Source organism: Nelumbo nucifera, chromosome 4 (assembly GCF_055504915.1).
Source record: "Nelumbo nucifera cultivar China Antique chromosome 4, China Antique-T2T, whole genome shotgun sequence".
NCBI lineage: Eukaryota > Viridiplantae > Streptophyta > Magnoliopsida > Proteales > Nelumbonaceae > Nelumbo > Nelumbo nucifera.
This window is the reverse complement of record NC_142652.1, coordinates 80,211,845-80,232,678: the sequence shown is the minus strand read 5'-3', so window position 1 is coordinate 80,232,678 and position 20,834 is coordinate 80,211,845. Positions and strand designations below refer to the sequence as shown.

The window sequence follows — 20,834 nt, the reverse complement described above, 5'->3', positions numbered from 1 at the left end:
TTAGTTCCCACTGATATTTCTAACCCTATTGCTCACCGGAAGGGTGTTAGGTCTTGCACCACCAAGCACCCCACTTCCCATTTTGTTTCCTATGAAAACAATTTACCTTCCTTTCGGGCATTCCTCTCTTCCATTGATAGTGTTCCTATTCCTAAGAATGTGGCATAAGCTCTCACGGTGCTTAAATGTACAGATGCAAAGGGAGAAATTAATGCATTACATAAAAATGGTATGTGGGAATTGGTGTATCTTCCCGAGGGAAAAGAACCAGCTGGACGTAAATGGGTATTTACAGTGAAACATAGGGTTAATGGCACAATGGAAAGGTATAGAGCTCGTCTAGTGGCAAAAGGTTCACTCAAGTTTACGGGGTGGATTATGCAGAAACTTTTGCACTAGTTGCTAAGATGAACTCCATTAGGGTTCTCTTCTCTTTAGCTGCTAACTTTGATTGGGACCTTCACCAATTGGACATCAAGAATGCATTTCTAAATGATGATCTAGAAGAAGTGTACATGGTACAACTCCTTGTGGTTTCTAGGCTCAAGGTAATGAACAAAAGGTATGCAAGTTAAAAAATTCACTATATGGCCTGAAACAATCACCAAGAGCTTGGTTCAGCGGATTCCAGGTAGTTGTACAACAAAAGGGCTACAAGCAATGTCAATCTGATCATATATTGTTTGTTAAAAGAGGGGAAGGGAAAATTGCAGCCCTAATAGTGTATTTTGATGATATAGTTACCACTGGTGTTTGGAAAGATGAAATTCAAAGATTGAAGGGATTTCTTGCTACTCAGTTTGAGTGAAAGATCTAGGTCCTTTGAGATACATCCTTGGAATTGAAGTTGCCCGCTCACAAAATGGTATCTTCATTTCTCAGAAAAAGTATGCCTTAGATCTGTTACAGGATACAAGAAGATTGGGAGTGAAACCCGTTGATTCTCCTATTGATCCTAATCACAAATTAAGTGATTGTTCAGGTGAATTCATCAAAGATGTGAAGCAATGTCTCATGGAGTGGCTGAAATAATGTTGCTAAAAAATCTATTGAGTGAGCTAGGATTTGCAATTGATGGACCTATGACTTTATATTGTGACAACAAGGCAGCCATAAACATTGCTGCTAACCCAGTACTGCATGATAGAACCAAGCACATTGAGGTAGACAAACATTTTATCAGAGAAAAGGTTGTCAAAGGGGAAGTGTGCACCCCCTATGTCAGATCCAAAGATCAACTTGCGGACAGGCACAATGATCTATGTAACAAGTTGGTCATGATTGTAATGTATGTCCCAACTTGAGGGGGAGTGTTAAAAGGTTGTTTTCTTTGTTTTTTTATTTGTGTTAGTGTTGCAGGGGTACTATTGTAATTCCCCTCTCTTTATGTTATGTTTTGGTCGCCCTAATATAAATACCAAAAAGCTGGTGCCGCCAACAACACTTCTTGCTCTCAGATCTCTCTCTTCTCCTCTCTCTTTCTCTGTTCTCTCTTCTCTCTTCTCTTCAGTTCAGCTTCTGGACAAGACCCCCCATTAGTAAGGGATGGAGTAACTTAAAATAAGGAAGTCCAAGGACATTAACACTTAATAACAGAAGTATAGCCCAACAAGAAATAGGAAGAGATAACACAAATGGGCCGAGGCCCACACTGTCAAGTGCCAGAACACTCCCCCTCAAACTGAGTATAAATGTCCGTCATGCCTAGTTTGCACACCAAGTCTCCACATTTGGCTTTAGCAAGTCCCTTAGTGAACACATCAGCAACTTGTCTAGTAAACGGAATGTAATAAATACATAGATTTCTAGATACAATCCTTTTTCTCACAAAGTGTCTATCAATCTCAATGTGTTTGGCCCTATCATGTTGTATAGGATTATTAGCAATATTTTTTGCAGCTTGGTTGACACACTAGAGCTTCAAGGCTCCTGACATTGTGATTCCAAGTTCCTTTAGGAGTATCCTAAGCCAAAGAAGTTCAACCACTCCATGTGCCATTGCTTGGTATTCAGCTTCAGCACTTGCCCGAGCCACTACAGTTTGTTTCTTGCTTCTCCAGGTTACAAGATTTCCACCCACAAATGTGCAATATCCGGTTGTAGATCTCCTACCTCCAGCTGATCCAGCCCAATCAGCATTAGTATAGGCTTCAACATTAAGTTTATCAAGCTTCTTAAATAACAACCCTCTTTTAGGACATGTCTTCAAGTACCTTAGTATTCTCTTCACTGCCTTCATGTATGAAACTTGAAGAGCATGCATAAATTGACTAACAACATGGACAACATAAGCAATATCAAGTCTAGTGAGAGATAGGTACAGAAATTTACCCACAAGTTGTTGACGTCTTTCTTTGTCTAGGTCCTCATCCATTTCCTACAATTCAAGGTTTTGTTCAATAAGAGTCATAATAGGTCTGCTACCTAATTTTCCTATCTTCTTAAGGAGGTCCAACGCATACTTCCTTTGACAAATATAAATTCCTTCCTTAGACCTAGCCACCTCTATTCTCAAGAAGTACCTTAGAGGTCCCAAGTCCTTTATATCAAATTCAGAGGCCAAAAGATTCTTAAGTCTTCTAATCTCTACTAGATCATTTCCTGTCACCACCATGTCATCCATATAAACAATAAATGTTATCAATTTCTCCCCATTTCTTCTATAGAATAGTGTGTGATCAACACTGCTTTAATAGTATCCCACAATCTTCATTGCCTTGCACAATCTTTCAAACCATGACCTAGGAGACTACTTAAATCCATCTAGGGTTCTCCCAAAATTTGAGATCTAGTGTTTTCATATGAATGGTCCAAACCAGCTAGATACTTGAGTATTCTTCCTTCTTCAATTTGCTTGTCATGCCTTTCTTTTTCATTGCTGCTATCCCACTCAAGGACTAATGGTGATTAAGCTCTTCCCATAAGCCTTCTAATGTAGCAAAATAAACTGCTTCAGTCATGTCCCCTTGAGTTAAACTAAAGATGTCTTGATTCAACCTGTAAATCCTTGCTATATTTTTCTTTTGACCGTAAGTGTTGTACAGTTTCTCCCAAATCTTGTGGGCTGTTGTATAATGCTGAACAATCCTCACAATTTTGTGAGTCATAGAAGCCACCAACCATGACACCACAGTTGCATTTTTCCTACACCAAGTCCTATAACTTGGTTCATCTTCTTGGACTCCTTAATTTTCCCATTGATATAGCCTTGTAGTCCATGACTCACTATGGACCATCTTGCCAAAATGGCCCATTCCCTATAGTTGTATTCATTTAGCTTCACATTAGTAATCTATACCATAGGATTTCCAAGGTGAATAACATTGTCAACAGTCCTAGAACCTCTAGAGGATACCTCACTAGTGTTGTAATACACTATGAACTCACTTAAAGTAATACCTTGTAGCAAATAGTCTATTACTACTTGTTAGTAGTCGACTATTAGACGAAGAGATTTCTTAGTAGTTGACTACTATCTCAGCAGAACTTAGAACAACAACAAGAGAAAAGAACTAACAGCACTCCCCTTTACTCAAGCTTCCCAAACAAGCTTGGCTGGACTGTGAACTAAACTCCTAGACTGATACTACCTAGAAGTCCAGTGGCTAGACCTGTTAAATAGGTCTTTCTAGTAGTCCATACGACTAGTTTCTTGCCTTACCTGGGCATACCAGCAACTATTCTGGGTCTCCTTCGAGTTTTTCCAAAGACAAACCTCAAAAAGCCTTCAGCCAACCATGACCAGCAGAAAAACTCCTTGTTAATCCAACAATAAAAGAGAAATTTAAGATGAAACATTTGGTGAAGAAGATTGGCGAGCAGAATGAGATTGACTTAATGCTCTGATACAATGTTTGTATTCTGATTCAAGAAGAAGAAAAAGAAGAAATTTTGAATAGGGTGGCTTAACTCTACCAGCCCATCAAACTGATATTTATATTAGGGCAACATTAAGAAGCATAAGATTACAACTTCATCCCCCATTAGTAAGGGATGGAGTAACTTAAAATAAGGAAGTCCGTGCCCATTAACACTTAATAACAGAAGTATAGCCCAACAAGAAATAGAAAGACATAAAACAAATGGGCCGAGGCCCACATTGTCAAATCCCACAACAAATACCAATAAAAAGGCCATTAACCCAATGTCGATCCTGGCAATCTAGGTCTTGAGAGGGATGGATTGGGTATGGTCCTAACCTCCAACATTTTGTACAAAGTGGATATCCTTATACACAGACCCATATTCTCATACTTAGTCCAAGCTACATTTGGTATCAAAGCCTATCACCACGTCTCAAGTTTGAATCACGGAGAGGGCTACCTGGAGTAGAGTGAAAGCTATCATCGAAAGGGCTACCAGTAGAGTGAAAGCCGACATGGAAAGGGCTACCTAGAGTAGAGTGAAAGCTGCCAAAGGGAAAAGACTACCTACCACCAAAGTGTGAGCTGTCGTGGAAAGGTTACCTATCACCAAAGTGAGAGCCACCATGAAGAGGGCTACCTACCACTAGAGTGAGAGCTGCCTAGAGTGAAGCCGCCGAGATGTCAGCTACAGAAGCGTGGTGGTATGTTACAGTCCTAAATGGTTAAAGTGATTGGCTTGACGCATTCCATCAGTCTCAAGGCTTTTGGCATATTGGTCAAGCACACAACACAATACCAAATAAGTAGTCAAATTGTAGTGAAATGTTTTGCCAAAAAGACAACTAGAAATGGTAAACCCATTAAAATTTGCATCCATGTCCTAATAAAATGAACATAGAATATTTGTAAGTTGAAAGCTTTCTATTAATCCAAAACAAATAAAAGATCGCATGGTCTGTAACACAATGGGGATAAAATGCTTTCTATTTCAAATCTAAAACACTATCACAAGGTTGATACTTTAGTTAATGGTCCTTAATGTCACAGGAAATGAAGTAATCTTCACCTCATCAGGACTACCGTTAAATTATCATTAAATTAAGCAAAGCAAAAATTGAAACCAATCACTTAATAATTGTCAACATCTTAAATAATATCTAAATAACTGCAAGCAGCATCCAATAGATACTTGCCTGGACCAAATGTTACACAAGTGCTTGAAAAGAACTCTTTACGTTCCCGGAGAATATATGTCAAGAGTGCAGCAGTTCCACCACCCAATGAATGCCCAACAATCTAAAAAGTAGAGTAAACAAATAAGATAACATTAATCACCATGTCCATCCATTAAGACAGTAGACTACCTTAGTACCTCTGAAATGGTATATGTTGTTAGAATTAGTTTTTTTTTTTTATTTTATTTCTGCTGTTAGGGTGCTGTTAGCATGTTCTTTTCTTTGTTTAAGTTCTTATTATTAGGGTGGACCCCCAGGGGCATGCTTGTAATTCCCTTTTCTTTTATTTTACATCATGTTAATACAAATAGGAAGCTGGGAGCCGCCAGTTTCAGTTTTTACTCTCAAACACTTTTTCCTCTTCTCTTCTCCTTGTATCTCTCTTCTCTCCTCTCTCTCCTCTCTATTTTCTAGAAAGAAAATATGGTATCAGAGCCTAACTCTGGGCGATAGGAATCTCTTTTCTCCTCTGAATCACATTCCTTCCACCCAGTTCTCTGACTCTTGGACAGTGAAGGCAGAAACCCTAATTGGACTGATTAGAACAATAAACTGTTGCTGTTTTTTCTGGGTTCTTCCTTGGTCATAGCACCATGGTAACCCTAGTAGGAGGGGGCTGATGCTGTGAAGGCTCTCTTTCTTTTGGCTCATGCTGTGAAGACTCAGTCTTGGAACTGCACCTTCGTACAGGTGCTGTACAGGGATGTGTGATTCCCTTTTTTGGTCACAGGTATGTGCTGTGATTGGTTGATGTGTGTTGTGCATAGATCAATGATAACAGGTCTAATTTTTTGGACTATTCCTGGACGGTTTGAGTGCTGCTAGAGGATTTCAGCAGTGTAGTTTTTTATTTCTGGACTGTTTTTTGAACTGTTTGATTGAAGTCCAATTTCCTGGATGGTTTGAACTGTTCTTGGATGGTTTGATTATTGCTAGAGGATTTCAGCAGTGTTTTTTGAACTGTTTAGTGGCTGCCATTAGATTGCAGCCGTGGGTTCTTTGTTTCAAAAGCAGATTTCTAAGTGTTTAGTGTCCTAATTATAACTGTGAGAGTTAGTAGTTGAGTGGGGATTAGTCTTGTGCACCTGTGGTGTGGTTTAAGTTTTGTCTTGTAGCCTTTGTTTCTGTCAATGGCAAATGATGATTCTGCCTCATCTGGGGTTATATCAACCTGTAGTACAGCTGGTATGGGAGCTGAAAATATGATATTTCCATTGCCAATTATTCCTTTGAATGGCCTGAACTACTTGGAGTGGGACAGTTGAACTACCCAGGGAAAAAACTAGGTACACAAATGGAAGAGAGAAAGAACCCAATAATGGGACAATTGAACATGATAGGTGGGACCAAGAGAACAGTATGGTGATATCCTGGCTTCTGGCAGCCATGGAGCCTGATGTGAAGAAGAACTTTATGTGGGCAGACACCACTAGTGAAATATGGGAACATGCCAAAACCACCTATTCTGAGCAGAGGCACTATGCTAAGATTTACCAATTACAAGCTGGATCCTCAACCTGTAAACAGGGGAACCGTAGTTTGTCAGTCTATTATCAGCCCTTATTTCAGTATGGAAGGAGTTGCATTATGCTAAGATTTATCAATTACAAGCTATAGAATGGAAACATGATGGCGATGCTAAAGCCTATAAGAAGTTGGTTTATCAGTAGCGGATTTTTTCTTTCTTGTTGGGACTAAATTCCATATATGAACCTCTTAGAGTTCAGACTTAAGGGAGTAAAGAGTTGCCTTCAGTTCAAGAAGTTTATGCCCTAGTTCAATTTGAGGAAAGTAGGAGTGTGATGGTTACAATTGATGGGGAGCAACAGGTGGCATTAGCTGCAATGGGTGGTAACAATATGGGAAAGAAAAATGACTCCAAGAAAGTTGATGATAAGGACAAGATGTTTTGTAGCCACTACTGACGTTCAAGACATACACGAGACACATGTTGGGAGCTCCATGGGAGGCCAAAGTGGGCTGTAAAGCACCAAGAATAGGGTAAGGTGCAGGGTCAGAAGAAGCCTAATACAGCACATAATGTGGCAAATGTGGTAACCCAAGATACTCAGTTTGGTGAGTGTTGACTAGTACTGCTTAGGAGTACTTCACTGGTTCTGACCCCAAGGAAGATATCATGAATTCCTTCCAAAATCACTTGGAATCATATGGTAGGGCCTTGCACCAGATGAACAGGTTAGTCATTGGTACCCCTTCTACTTCATTTGCGTCTACTTCAAGTAATGCAGCCTCTGCCCTCTATGTATCCACTGCCCTTGATTCCCCCTACATCATTGACTTATGGGCCTTCAACCACATGACCGTAAGCCAGACCTTTTTGTCTTATAACCTTTTGTTAGGAAGGGATAAGGTGAGACTTGCAGATGGATCATTCTCTTCCATTGCAGGCCAAAGATCAATACCCCTTCCTCATGGACTTAACTTGAATAATGTTTTGCATGTTCCTCAACTTCCCATCAATCTACTTTACATTAGTAGTATCACAAACTCTTTAAACTGCAGTGTAACCTTTTTTCCTGGTTCATGTGTTTTTTAGGATCTAAATTCTGGGAGGATGATTGGTAGAGGAAGCTTAGTGGATGGTCTCTACACTTTCAACAACAAGGCTGGTTCATCAGTGTCATCTTTAGAGTCGCATAGTCAGTCAAATAAGAGTAAAATTTTTTTGTGGCATAATCAGTTAGGTCATGTGTCTTTTGAAATAATGAAATCTTTGTTTCCTAATTTATTTAAGTCATGTTCAGTGTTAGATTTCCAATGTCAAACATGTCAGTTGAGCAACCAATGTAGAACAACATTTCATTCAAGTAATAAAAGATTAAGTTTCCCTTTCCATATTGTGTATTCTGATGTGTGGGGGCCTACTACTATAACTTCAGAGGGCGGGTATAAGTACTTTATCACATTGATTGATGATTTCTCCTGTTATACATGGGTATTTCCCATGCGTAGTAGAGACGAACTTCCAAAGGTTGTGTAGGATTTCCAAAGGATGGTGTTTACACAATTTCATTTTGAAATTCAAAATTTTCAATCAGATAATGCAAAGGAGTATTTCCATGATGCAAAGGAGTATTTCCATGGTGAGCTCAATGAGTTCTTTGCTTCACATGGATCCATCCATAGGAGCTCATGTGCAACAACACACCAAAATGGTGTTGCAGAGAGAAAGAACAAACACCTCATTGAGGTTGCACAAGGGATGATGTTACACATGAATGTACCAAAACGTTTTTGGATAGATTTTGTATTGACTGTTGCTTATGTCATCAATCGCATGCCTTCTAGAGTGCTGAACTACAAGGCCCCTCACCAAATGTTGTTCCCCCAATCTCCTTTGTTTTCTGAAGGAATAGTTAGTAAGCCACGAGTGTGAGGTTCCATACCCACACTTAGGCTCTAGTTTATGTGGTTCCATACCCGCACCAAGTTATTTTTTAATTCCTTTTAAGTTGGGCCAGCTGGCCTTATCCATGTTATGTTTATCTTTATCCATATTATGTTTTTGTTTTATTAGGACTAGGATTTTATGTTTATCTCCTATTCTTGTAAGGAACCAAAGCTATATATAATGAAGTGTATAAGGCGGCATATATCATCAACCGAACCCCTTTCTTCTCCCCTCTTCTCTTCTCTTTGTTCTTCTCTTCAAATCTAGTTATTTTCTTCTTTCTTCTAAGACAGAAATACACTAGCTTTCTTCAAGTTGGTATCAGAGCTATTGGTGAGGAAAACTAGGGCTCTCATGTAAGCCTGATCTGATCGGCTACATGAAAATCCATTAGATCAAGATCTCTGCAACAGCCGCCTGGTTCTTGGAGGTTACTGGAGTACTGAAGACTGCCCAAGAAGGTAAAAAGGTTCTTGGAGAATGATCCGGTGACCAGGAAGAATCAGAGAACAGTTTCGATCAAGATAGGGTTTCAAACCAAGAGGAGGATCAGAATTCTGAGAAAGAGTTCAGATTCGATCAAGGTTAAGGTTTCAAACCAAAGAAGTCGATCAGAGTTTGTTGCTAAGAAAGGTACAACCTTTTAAGGTAACTCAATAAAAGCAACCCTAGCAGCCACACCAGCAGCAGGCCCAACAACAGTCCAATCACAGCCACTCCATCAATAATCCCAACAGCAAAGTCCACTTCGGCGCCCGGCGATGTCTGAACTACCGGCACCCAGGGGCAACCAGCCTTACGACAATCAGCAACCCCCTTCGTCCAACCGCCAGAATCAATAAGGCTTGCCTCAATCTCGAATACGCAACCAGATCCACATTTGAAATGGAGAAGACATTGCACTGGACGAACAAGGACTAGAGGAGAGTCAGGCGGAGGCCCCTGCTGAATTTAACAGGGCAAGCTCCGCCGAGCTTACCAGAAGAAAGAAAAAGCACCGTGCAGGAAGTAAGATGCGGCTTGCCCGAGCAGGGGGCAAAGCACAACCAAGAGAAGGCAGCACGACAACAGAGAGAATAATCTCCTTATCTGATCAACTTGGTCTAACTAGGGAAACCCCGCTTGCACCGGAAATCCTTAGAGCTCCACGACCTAAAAACTCTAGGGCACCTACCCTGGAATCTTACCGAGGGAAGTCGGATCAAGTAGAGCATGTTAATAGCTTTCAAGCCTTGATGCTCCTTCACGGAGCTAATGATGCTAGTATGTGCATAGCGTTCCCTACCACTTTGAAAGAAGAAGCTTGGTTATGGTATTTGGGATTGGCTCCAGGATCCATAAAGAATTGGGACCAGTTCGCCCGACTCTTCATCACAAGCACGCCACATTCTAAATCAGCTACATGCCTCTTCAACATAGTTCAGAAGTCCAATGAACCACTTGGGGAATACATTCGGTGCTTCAACATGGAAAAGTTGCAGATCCCCGATGTGGATCCCTCTATATAGTTGATAGCGGCCAAAAAAGGAGTTAGGCACAAAAAATTGAAATGGGAGCTAGAACTCCACCCTCCAGCTACCATGGAAAATTTCCTCACCATCGCCCACAAATACATTAGGGCAAAAGAAGCAATAGGTGGGGAGACTGAGATTACAGGAAAAAGGAAACGAACGGATGAAGAAGCAAAAAGTAACCGAACCAGACGGAGTAGATCGCCTCGTAAAAGAAGATCCCCAAGGAGAAGGCACAGTAGCTCGCCACGTCAAAAAAGCAGGTTGCCATACAGTAAAGCAGGACGACGACTGGAAACACCTCCCACATATAGCAGGATATTTACACCACTGAATGCTCACAGAAAGGAGATTCTCATGCATATCCAATCAAATGATTACGTGAAATGGCCTCCCAAGATGAGGGGAGACCCTAGCACCAGGAATCCGAATAAGTATTGTCATTTCCACAATGACTATGGGCATGACACTAAGAATTGTTGGAACCTGAAAATTGAAATCGAGGACCTTATCAAACGAGGCTACTTGAAACACTTCATCAAGGATGAGCGAACCCAAGGAACTGAAACCAATAAGGAAAGCACCACAGAATAACAAGCAGTAGGAACCACCAGCCAGAACCTCACAGGCCCCAAAGAAGCAGGTTAGAGGAACAATCAACGTAATCACAAGAGGCTCCATCATAGTAGGATGCACCTCGTCCACTGGGAAAAACACGGTACGCGAGCTAGAACAGGAGAGTGACCATCCCCACAAACGTCCCAAAACGGAAGAGGTCATCTATTTTACAAATGATGACATGCGGGGGATCCGATACCCCCATGATGATGCACTGGTGGTAAAATTGCTAATCAATGACTTCAAATTAAAAAGGATTTTGGTGGATTCAGGCAGCTCAGCTGATATCTTATTTGTCGAGGCCTTTTAAGAAAATGGAGTTAAGTAAAGCTGACTTGAAACCTGCTAATATACCTTTGGTAGGATTTAGCGGGGAAGTAGTTCGCCCTATTGGTAAGGTTAGGTTACCAATTGAAGTCGGCTCCCCGCCCTACACAGTTCACCTGGAACATGATTTCCTAGTAGTAGCAGCATCATCGCCTTATAATGCGATCTTGGGACGACCCATTCTACATGCATTGCGAGTTGTAGTATCCACATACCACTTAGCATTAAAGTTTCCAACAGACACTGGGATAGGAGTGCTACGTGGTGACCAGCTAGAATCTCAGAAGTGCTACGTGGCCTCGTTAAAAGCTAAATGGAAGATGATAGTCGACATCGACCTAGACCCACCACCAAAAAACATTGAGGAAAGAGCTCGCCCGACCAAAGACACAGTAGCAGTACAGGTCTCCAAAACCGACCTAGAGAAAGTGCTACAGATAGGAGCTCACTTAAAAGATTTCCAACGATCTGAATTGGTAAGTTTTTTATAATAAAATTAGACGTTTTTGCCTGGTCAGCATTTGAAATGCCTGGAATTGACCCTAAACTGATAAATCATAAACTTAATGTGGAACCTACAGTTAGACCAGTCCGACAAAGGAAAAGAAACCTTACCCCGGAAAGGTGGGACGTAGTAAATGAAGTAGGGAAGTTGTTAGCTGCAAACTTAATAGAGGAGGTACAGTACCCGAGCTGGGTAGCGAACCCAGTCTTAGTGAAAAAAGCAAATGGCAAGTGGCGAATGTGTATAGACTTTATGGACCTGAACCGCGCCTGCCCAAAAGACAGTTTCCCCTTACCTAGCATAGACCGCTTAGTGGACGCGACCTCAGGATTCAAATTGCTCAGCTTCATGGACGTCTATTTGGGATACGATCAGATCCTGATGGACCCTGAAGACCACATTTACTATCGAAATAGGCCTGTATTGTTACAAGGTCATGCCATTCGGTTTAAAAATGCTAGAGCGACTTACCAGCGATTAGTGAATTGTGTTTTTTCTAAGTTAATTGGTAATAAAGTAGAATGCTATGTGGATGACATGGTTGTAAAGACTCTATTTACCAAAACCCGAAAATGTATAGGAGATGGGCCGAATGGCTCATAGGCTGTCATTCTATGTTATGTTTATGTTTTTTCTCTGTAATGGGCCTTATTCTGAGCCCATACTCTTATATACTCTATTTTGTAATTTCTTGCCCATCCAAGGGCCCCTCTGTAATATTTCAAAGATTAAGTTAATAAAATGATTTAGAGTGTTAGAGGGAGGTTAAGTTTGAACCTCTCTTCTCTAACACTCTAAATCATTTTATTAACTTAATCTTTGAAATATTACAGAGGGGCCCTTGGATGGGCAAGAAATTACAAAACAGAGTATATAAGAGTATGGGCCCAGAATAAGGCCCATTATAGAGAAAAAACATAAACATAACATAGAATGACAGCCTATGGGCCATTTGGCCCATCTCCTCCACAGGAAAAAATCCAAGCGATCTTAGATATGAGACCACCCAAGACGGTTAAGGAAACCCAAAGACTAACAGGACGAATAGCCGCCCTGAACAGGTTTATGTCTAGATCAGCTGGGAGGTGTCTCCCCTTCTTTAAGGCCATAAAAAAGAACCAAGACTTCGAATGGACAGAGGAATGTCAGCTCGCCTTCGATGAACTAAAGCAATATCTCAGCTCACCCCCTCTACTGACCAAGCTAGAGGTGGGAAACGAATTCAAACTCTACCTCTCTACAAGTAATGAAGTAGTAAGCTCGGTCCTTGTCAGAGAGGTAGACAGAACACAACTACCCGTATATTATGTTAGCAAAGTACTCTAGGCTGCCGAAACTAGAGGTGTAAAGTTGGTCATGCCATGCTGGCCCACGGGCCATCACGAGCCATGCCGCCCTCCCCGGTGAAAAATTTGGGGGTAGGCCCCGCACGGCCCACGGCCCGGGCCCATGTGGGCCCGTGGGCCGAGCCTTGAGCCAGGTCGGGCCGTTATCGGGCCAAAGCTATTTATTTAAAAAAATTGACAAAAAAACTTAAAATTTTAATTTTATATGAATTTTGTGTATAAAATTGCTTATATATGCAACGATTAAATAAATTAGTATAATAAATTTTAAAAAATAATTATTTTATTAATATATTATTATATAATTATAATATATAAAATATACATAAATATATATAAAATATATATGGGTCGTGCCACGGGCCATGCTGGGCCGGGTTGCGGGTTGGGCCGTGCCAGCCCACGGGCCGCGGGCAACACGGCCCGCTCGGTCGTGCCGTGCCGTGCCGGCCCGTGGACCTAAAATCCCAGGCCCAACACGACCCGCATGGTCGTGTCGGGCCATGGGCGGCACGACCCAATTTACGCCTCTAGTCGAAACGAGGTATCCAAACATTGAGAAGCTCACCTTCGCCTTAGTATTAGCTGCCTGAAAGCTGAGACCTTACTTCCAAGCACACTCCATAGTGGTGCTAATGGACCAGCCGTTGAAGCAAATTCTCCTAAAGCCTGAAATCTCAGGAAGACTCACCAAATGGGCAATCGAGCTAAGTGAATATTATTTCCAGTTTGAGTCGCGCACAGTGATCAAAGCGCAGGTTCTGGCAGATTTTATTGCCGAGTGTACCTTCAGCTCGCCATCGCCCGGGCAGATGGTGCTAACAATGGAAGCCTTATCCAGCACAACACCCCCACCTCACATGAGAGCGAGCTGGGACGAGGAGCCCTAGATACTTCACATAGATGAATCGTCTCATTGAGGCGGAAGCGGGGCTGGGTTAATACTATATGGACCGTGCGTGACAAAGTTGGAATATGCGCTTCGGTTTCTATTCCGAGCATCAAATAACGAAGCTGAAATTGAGGCCCTATTAGCAGGTTTGGCATTAGCAAAAGAGGTGGAAGCCAAACACGTGGTGATATGCAGCGACTTACAGCTCGTTGTAAACTAGGTAAATGGGAATTACGAGGTTCGAGACGCCTCCATGGTGGCATACCTCGCCAAAGTCAGAGAACTCCTACCAGTTTTCAAGTCATGATATCTCCAACAATTCCCGAGATTAAGGAATGCAGAAGCTGACGCCCTCTCCAAATTAGCAAGCATGTTGGATTCGACAAAACAGACCATCTACATCGAAGAATTACCACGTCCCTTGATAGAAAAAGTGGGTGAGGAAGTCGCCAATATGACTACCACTGAGCCAAGTTGGATTGACCCACTCTACGATTACCTGAAACGTGGCATGCTACCAGCAGAAAGAAATGCAGCTCGCCGAGTAGAAAAACAGGCAGCTTGCTACGTGATAGTAGGCGAGCTGCTCTACAGAAGATCCTTTACAATGCCCTACTTACGATGCCTAAGGCAAGTTGAAGCAAATCAAGTTTTACGAGAAATTCACGAGGACCTCTGTAGAGGACACCTAGGGGGCAGGGGCCTCACCCAAAAATCCCTACAAGGATACTACTGGCCCACCATGAAAGCAGATGCGGCCGAGCTAGTTCAGCGTTGTGATCAGTGCCAATGGCATGCGAACATCCTACACCAACCCGTTGCCGACTTGAGATACTTGACCAGCCCATGGCCATTTGTGTAGTGGGGCATAGATTTATTGGGGCCCTTCCCACCGGCCAAGGGACAAAGGAAGTTTTTGGAAGTAGTTGTGGACTATTTCACTAAGTGGGTGGAAGCCGAACCACTACTGACAATAACAGCTCGTAGCTTCCATAATTTTTTCTGGCGAAACATAGTGTGCAGGTTCGGCCTACCAAGAGTGCTAATATCCGACAATGGAAAACAGTTTGAAGACATTAAATTCCATGACTGGTGTGAACAAATGGGAATAGAAGAATGATTCACACCAGTGGCACCCCCCCAAGTTAACGGGCAAGCCGAAGTCACCAACAAAGCAATATTACGAGGACTCAAAGCCCGATTATCTCGAGCCAAAGGACTATGGATAGACGAGCTACCCAGCGTGCTATGGGCCTATAGGACCACTGTCAAAACGGCAATCGGTGAAACACCCTTTAACCTGACTTACGGGACCGAAGCGGTAATACAACAGAATTAGAAATTCCAACCCTGCGATCTGAAGCGTACACCGAAGGAACAAATAAGGAAGAGCTACGAGCTAACCTCGACCTACTGGAGGAAATAAGAGAACTTGCCTACATTCGGACTGCTGCGTACCAACAACGCATCGCACAATATTATAATGCTAGAGTCAGGAAACGAAATTTCAGGATCAGCAACCAAGTACTCAAGAAAATCATGGTACTTGAGCCTGGAGTAGGGAAGCTCAGTCCGAATTGGGAAGGACCCTACAGGGTTTCCAAAATTTTCAGCGGAAATGCATATGAGCTCGAGACACTCGAAGGGAAAAAAGTTCCTCGGGCCTGGAACATAGACAATCTACAACGATACTACGCATGAACAAGGATTTAAGTAGCTCGCCCGTAGCAAAAAACAGCTCAGCAGGCAGCATAGGCATGCATGAAATATTGGAAAAAACAAGATTTCTTTCTACAAAAAGAAAAAACCTTACTCTCTTTGTTTTCTAAATAAGCGAACTCGAGAGTGGGGGGGGGCTATTGACGAGGGACATTTTGGTCAACCCATTTGATGATGGACACGTGGACGCTGTCAGTGATGCCGTGTCCCACTCAGCAAGACGGCTCGTCGGCTCGACATGCAGCAGTCAATATCAAGTACAAAGTCGAGCTAGAGCAAGCTCGGCCCACAGAGTCCGACACAGCAGAACAGCTCGCTGGAGTAACATGTGGTTCACCGCCCCCAGACCAGCAGGCGACTTGTAACCGCCGCATGGATCTAGCAAATAACTGACCAGTACACCCTGGAGTTTAGGAAACAGCTCCGTACAAGGCACACAAACATTACCAGACAGTACCTGAACCTCAGGTAGCTATAAAAGGACCTCAGGACCACTCCAAAAGGTATGTGCACATAAACTTTCACTCTCTCATATTCCCTTACACAAAGATCATTCACTAACTTAAGCATCAGAGTATCCTCCTGGGTAGAATATAATATACCCGGGCACTTTGACCTTTCTTCCTTTTCAGCTCTCAGCTCGAATCCCCAGCTCGGCATCACAGCTCGGCATTGTAGCTCTACTCACACCACGGGCTGAATCCGATCTGAGCCACCTCATCAGATCAAAGAGAGTGAACAGATTATGTGCTCCATCTATTGGTGGGACCATTTTTGGCCTCATCAGAAACTATTGACTGAAATTAAGTTCCCATTTTCATTCTTTGCTGAGATTAGTTTTTGGATTGTCAGTATTTCAATAGAAAACCTTTTTTTTTTGGAGTACTGTGATTTACTTAGAGTGGAAAAGGTTGGAAGTGAGGTGAAAACTCAAGGGGAAGATTTTGGGACTGGTAATATGATAGAAAATTCATTCCAGATTACCATTGTTAGTTTTGATGGAACAAATTACTTGTTATGGACCCAATCGGCAATGATGGCCATTGAGGGCAGAGGGAAATTAGGGTACGTAACTAGAGACACAAAAGAAACAACCAAGGAGGATATAACTCATCCAAGATGGGTTCAAGATATTCTTGGTAATGACCTGGCTATGCAACTCTATACAGCCCCACATTAGCTGAAACTATCTCTGGGCAAAAACAGCCAAGGAGATTTGGGACAGAAGCCGGTCTTAGTATATTTTGCTACTCTAAAATCCCTTTGGCATGAAATTGATCACTTGGAAACTATTGAATGGGAAAGCCAGAAGGATGCAACAACATATAGAAAACTGATTGAAACAAATAGGGTTTTTGAGTTCCTAGCCTGTCTAAACTCAGATTTTGATATTACAAGACAACAACTTCTCACTAGGGAGAGTCTGACTCTATCTCAGGCCTACTCATTAGTCCATAGTGAAGAAAGTAGGAGGAAGGTAATGCTATCTTTTCAGCCCACAGAAGCAGCCTTGGCAGCAACAAAATTCAAGGCTGGAGGGGAAAAGGAAAGGGAAGTTAAGGAGGACAAAAGAGATATTTTTTGTGATCATTGCAAGAAGCCCAAACACACTAAGGACACCTGTTGGAAGTTGCATCCTCACCTAATGCCAGCTAGACTTAGAAACAAGAAGGGAAGTGCTAATACAGCAACTACTACTGATAGTACATCCTCTTCCAGCACAAGGACCACATCCTTGGAAGCCTTAGCAGCTGTTCGGGCTGCACTGACACAGCTAGAAAAGGAAACTGATATTTCTGGATCTACATCTCAGCCTTCAGCTACTACACCTGCTTAGCCTACTTCAGCCCTTGCTCATACAGGTACAAGAGCTACTACATGTCATGCTTCTGTCCTAGGTAATACTAGACCTTTCTGGGTAATAGATTCAGGTGCTTCAGACCATATGACCAGTTTATCTACTTTGTTTAGCCTCTGGGAGAGACAAAGTTTCTATTGCTGATAGCTCCCTTGTACCAATTTCTGGCAAGGAAGACATCAAAATGTCTTGATGCCATCGCCCTATCCTCAGTTTTACATGTTCCCAAGCTTAGTGCTAACTTACTTTCAGTTAGTAGTATTACTAAATATCAAAACTGTTCAATAACCTTTTTCCTTGATCAGTGTGTTTTTCAGGATCTGGAAATGAAGAAGGTGATTGGGATTGGCCATGAGATGAATGGAGTCTACCTGCTTCAACATTCACAAGGGAAGCAGAGTGAAGTGGGGAAATTGTTTGTCTCTCACTCATGTAGTAAGATTATGCTTTGGCCCAACCGCTTAGGCATTTATCTTTTGGTTCTTTGAAGAGCCTTTTTCCAAACTTATTTGAGTCAGTAGAAGTGTCTAGTTTAAAGTGTGAAAGTTGTGAGCTTGCAAAACACAGTAGATCATCTTATCCTTTGAGTAAATAAAAGAAGCAACCTTCCTTTTGAAATTGTGCATACCAATGTTTGGGGGCCATATCATTCTCCCACCATAGGGGGGTACAGATATTTCTTATTATTTGTTGATGATTATACCCGCTTTTCATGGGTCTACCTCATGCACTCTCGAGATGAGGTCCCTTCTCTGACCCAGGCTTTCCATCAGATGGTTCTAACCCAGTTTGAAACCAAGATCAAAATTCTTAGATCTGATAATGCCAAGGAATACTTTGCAAAACCCTTGGCATCCTATCTCCTTGATCATGGGGTCATTCATTAGAGCACCTGTCCTCGTACACCACAGCAAAACGAGGTTGTTGAGAGAAAAAACAGGCATATCTTAGAGGTAGCCAGAAGCATCATGCTCAACTCTAATGTTCCCATGCGTTTCTGGGGGGATGCAATCCGTACAGCCGTGTACCTTATTAACAGGGTTCCTTTACGGGTTCTAAACATGCAAACCATGTTCAGTCTTCTGTATCCAGATAAGGACTTATTCACTATTCTCCTCAAAACTTTTGGGTGTACTTGTTTTGTTCAAATCCTTGGACCTCATTGCTTCAAGTTTGATCCCAAAGCTACTAAATGTATTTTCCTTGGGTATGCACAAAATCAAAAGGGATATGACTGTTATGAGCCTATTTCAAGGAAGTGTTTTGTGTCCATGGATGTCACTTTTTTTGAAGATATGCCCTACTATCATAGGGCTTCTCCTCAAGGGGAGAATAATGAGGAAGGGATTTCAGTTTCAGCCCCAAAAGTTCCTTTACCTGCCCCAATGACTTAGGGGGAGAGTTGTGAAGAGGGTTGCCAAAAATGTAGAGTTGAGAGTGTATCATAGAAAGTGGTGGAGGCAGGTTGATTCTCGTACTCAACAGCAATCCAAGCCAATTCCAACATCTTCTACATCCCCAGAGAGTGTTTGGTTGTCGTGCTTTTGTCCATGATTTATCTCTGTCTCGTGGTAAGTTAGACCCTCGGTCTATTCCATGTATCTTTCTGGAGTGTCCCTTACTCAAAAGGGTTACTGGTGCTTTGATGCCATTGATCATAAGTTCTTTGTCTCTATGGATGTCTCCTTTTTTGAGTTTGAACCATTCTTCCCTGCTTCCCCTCAGGGGGAGAGTAGCGTGGAAGAGGAGAAGTAGGCCCAGGTTGTTGAGAATGGTTAGATAGGGGTGATTTGGTCATTTTTTTCATTTCTTATACTCTCTTTGTATTTGGGCACCCAAATAGGGGCCTTCTTGTAATTATTAATTTTCAATTATAAAGTGAACTTTTGAGGGTGTGAATAGTGAACTTCACACACCTCTTGACACTTACCTTTCTTCTTTTCTTCTCTTCTTTCTTTCTCTCTCTTGAAACCCTAGTTCCTGCAACTTGGTATCAGAGCGGGTAGAAGCATCTAGGAGTTAGTTTTCTGCTGATCTCCTATCTAGAGGCGAATTGCTGTCGTCAGACCGCCACCGGATGACGTCAACAGTCCGTACAGGTGTTGGTGGCAATCTATGAAACCAACATAGTTTGATTCACCCTCATTTTAGAAAATTTTTGGTATGGCTCTTGTTGTTATATGAAACTTCTATGATTTTTGGTGGATTTTTCAAGGAAAAAATCGCAGAAATTCCAGATCTGATGTTGAGCCATGTACGGCAAGTTTAATGATTTTTTTCTGCTATAAAACCTAGACCATTCAACTCGTTTTTCAATTTGGGATTGACAGGAAGTGGTCCCATAATTTTCTGAGCACTGTGTGATTTTTGGGAGATTTTTTTCCCTTTATTTTTCCGCCAACCTAGTTTTTTTTGGTCTTCTTTTGGTTCTTAACCGTGGGGTAACGTGTTTTTGGGTCTGGAACCTCGATTGAAGTGTCGGGGTCCTTTTTGGTTGGTGAAAAGGTGTCTTGTTAGAATATGGAATCATCTAAGGATTTTCAGATGGTCTTGGTGTGCTCTCGGGAACTACAGATATTTCCAATGGTATGATAACTACTATTAAGCTGGATGGAACTAAATTTTTAGAGTGGTCTCAGTCTGCTAAACTTACCATTACTAGGAGAGGTAAACTGAGATTCATCACAGGAAGGGAAGTGAAGTCGAGTCCTGAAGACCCGAAATTTGCAAGGTGGGAATAGGACAACTCCCTTGTTATGTCATGGCTGATTTGCTCAATGCAACCTCATATTGCCGAAAATTACATGTTTCTTCCATCTGCCAAGGATATCTGGGATAGGGCTACTCATTCCCAAGTTAACAATATTGCTAGAGTGTATGAGTTTCGGAGGGAAGCTTGCAGTATGCATCAAGGGGAGATTTGTTGCTATGTATTTCTCTTCTCTACACTCTATCTAGGAAGAAATGGATCACTTGAAAGCTCTAGTTTAGAAGGACCCTAAAGATAGTGAGCAGTATCGGAAGTACATAGAGGATAATAGTCTTTGATTTTTTGGTGGGCTTGAACTCAGAGTTTGATTTCACTAGACAACACATTCTTATGCAGGCGTTGTTTCTCTTGCTACTGCTTACTCTCTTGTACAAGGGGAAGATAGCCAAAGAACCGCCATGATGCAATCCTCTGTGAGTGATCATTCTGCCTTTAGGTCATCTCGACCCAAGCAAAATACTAGCAAACATCCCATTGCAGAGAAGGTCGAGGATGTTATTTGTGAGTACTACAAGAAGCCAAGATTCACTGAAGAAAGGTGTTGGAAGCTCAATCCTCATATAAAATCGGAGAAGTACAAAACTGGGAAGAAGGGCAATGCTCACTTGGCTACAGTCGATAATGATGCTCAGCCCTCGGATGTGCTTAACTCTGCTGATGTGATGGACAAACTCAGGAATATATTGTTGCAGCTAGAGATGGGTGGTACATTCTCATCATTTGGTTCTGGACTTAGTAATTTATCTAGTTCATATGCCAAGGCAGGTATTACACT

The 20,834-nt window shown here is 42.1% G+C and overlaps 1 protein-coding gene and 1 long non-coding RNA gene across 5 annotated transcripts in view; one reads left to right on the top strand and one right to left on the bottom strand.

Annotated features, from left to right (window-relative positions):
- The window catches only part of LOC104589004 (uncharacterized), a 102,683-nt gene that overhangs the window by 34,188 nt on the left and 47,661 nt on the right, over positions 1-20,834 (bottom strand). The window contains exon 4 of the mRNA XM_010247163.3: positions 5,060-5,162. Coding sequence (XP_010245465.1) covers positions 5,060-5,162 — 103 coding nt within the window. The remainder of the gene's footprint in view (positions 1-5,059; positions 5,163-20,834) is intronic.
- Positions 1-20,834, top strand: part of LOC148800766 (uncharacterized) — a 126,120-nt gene that overhangs the window by 60,726 nt on the left and 44,560 nt on the right. The gene's annotated exons all lie outside the window — the stretch shown is intronic.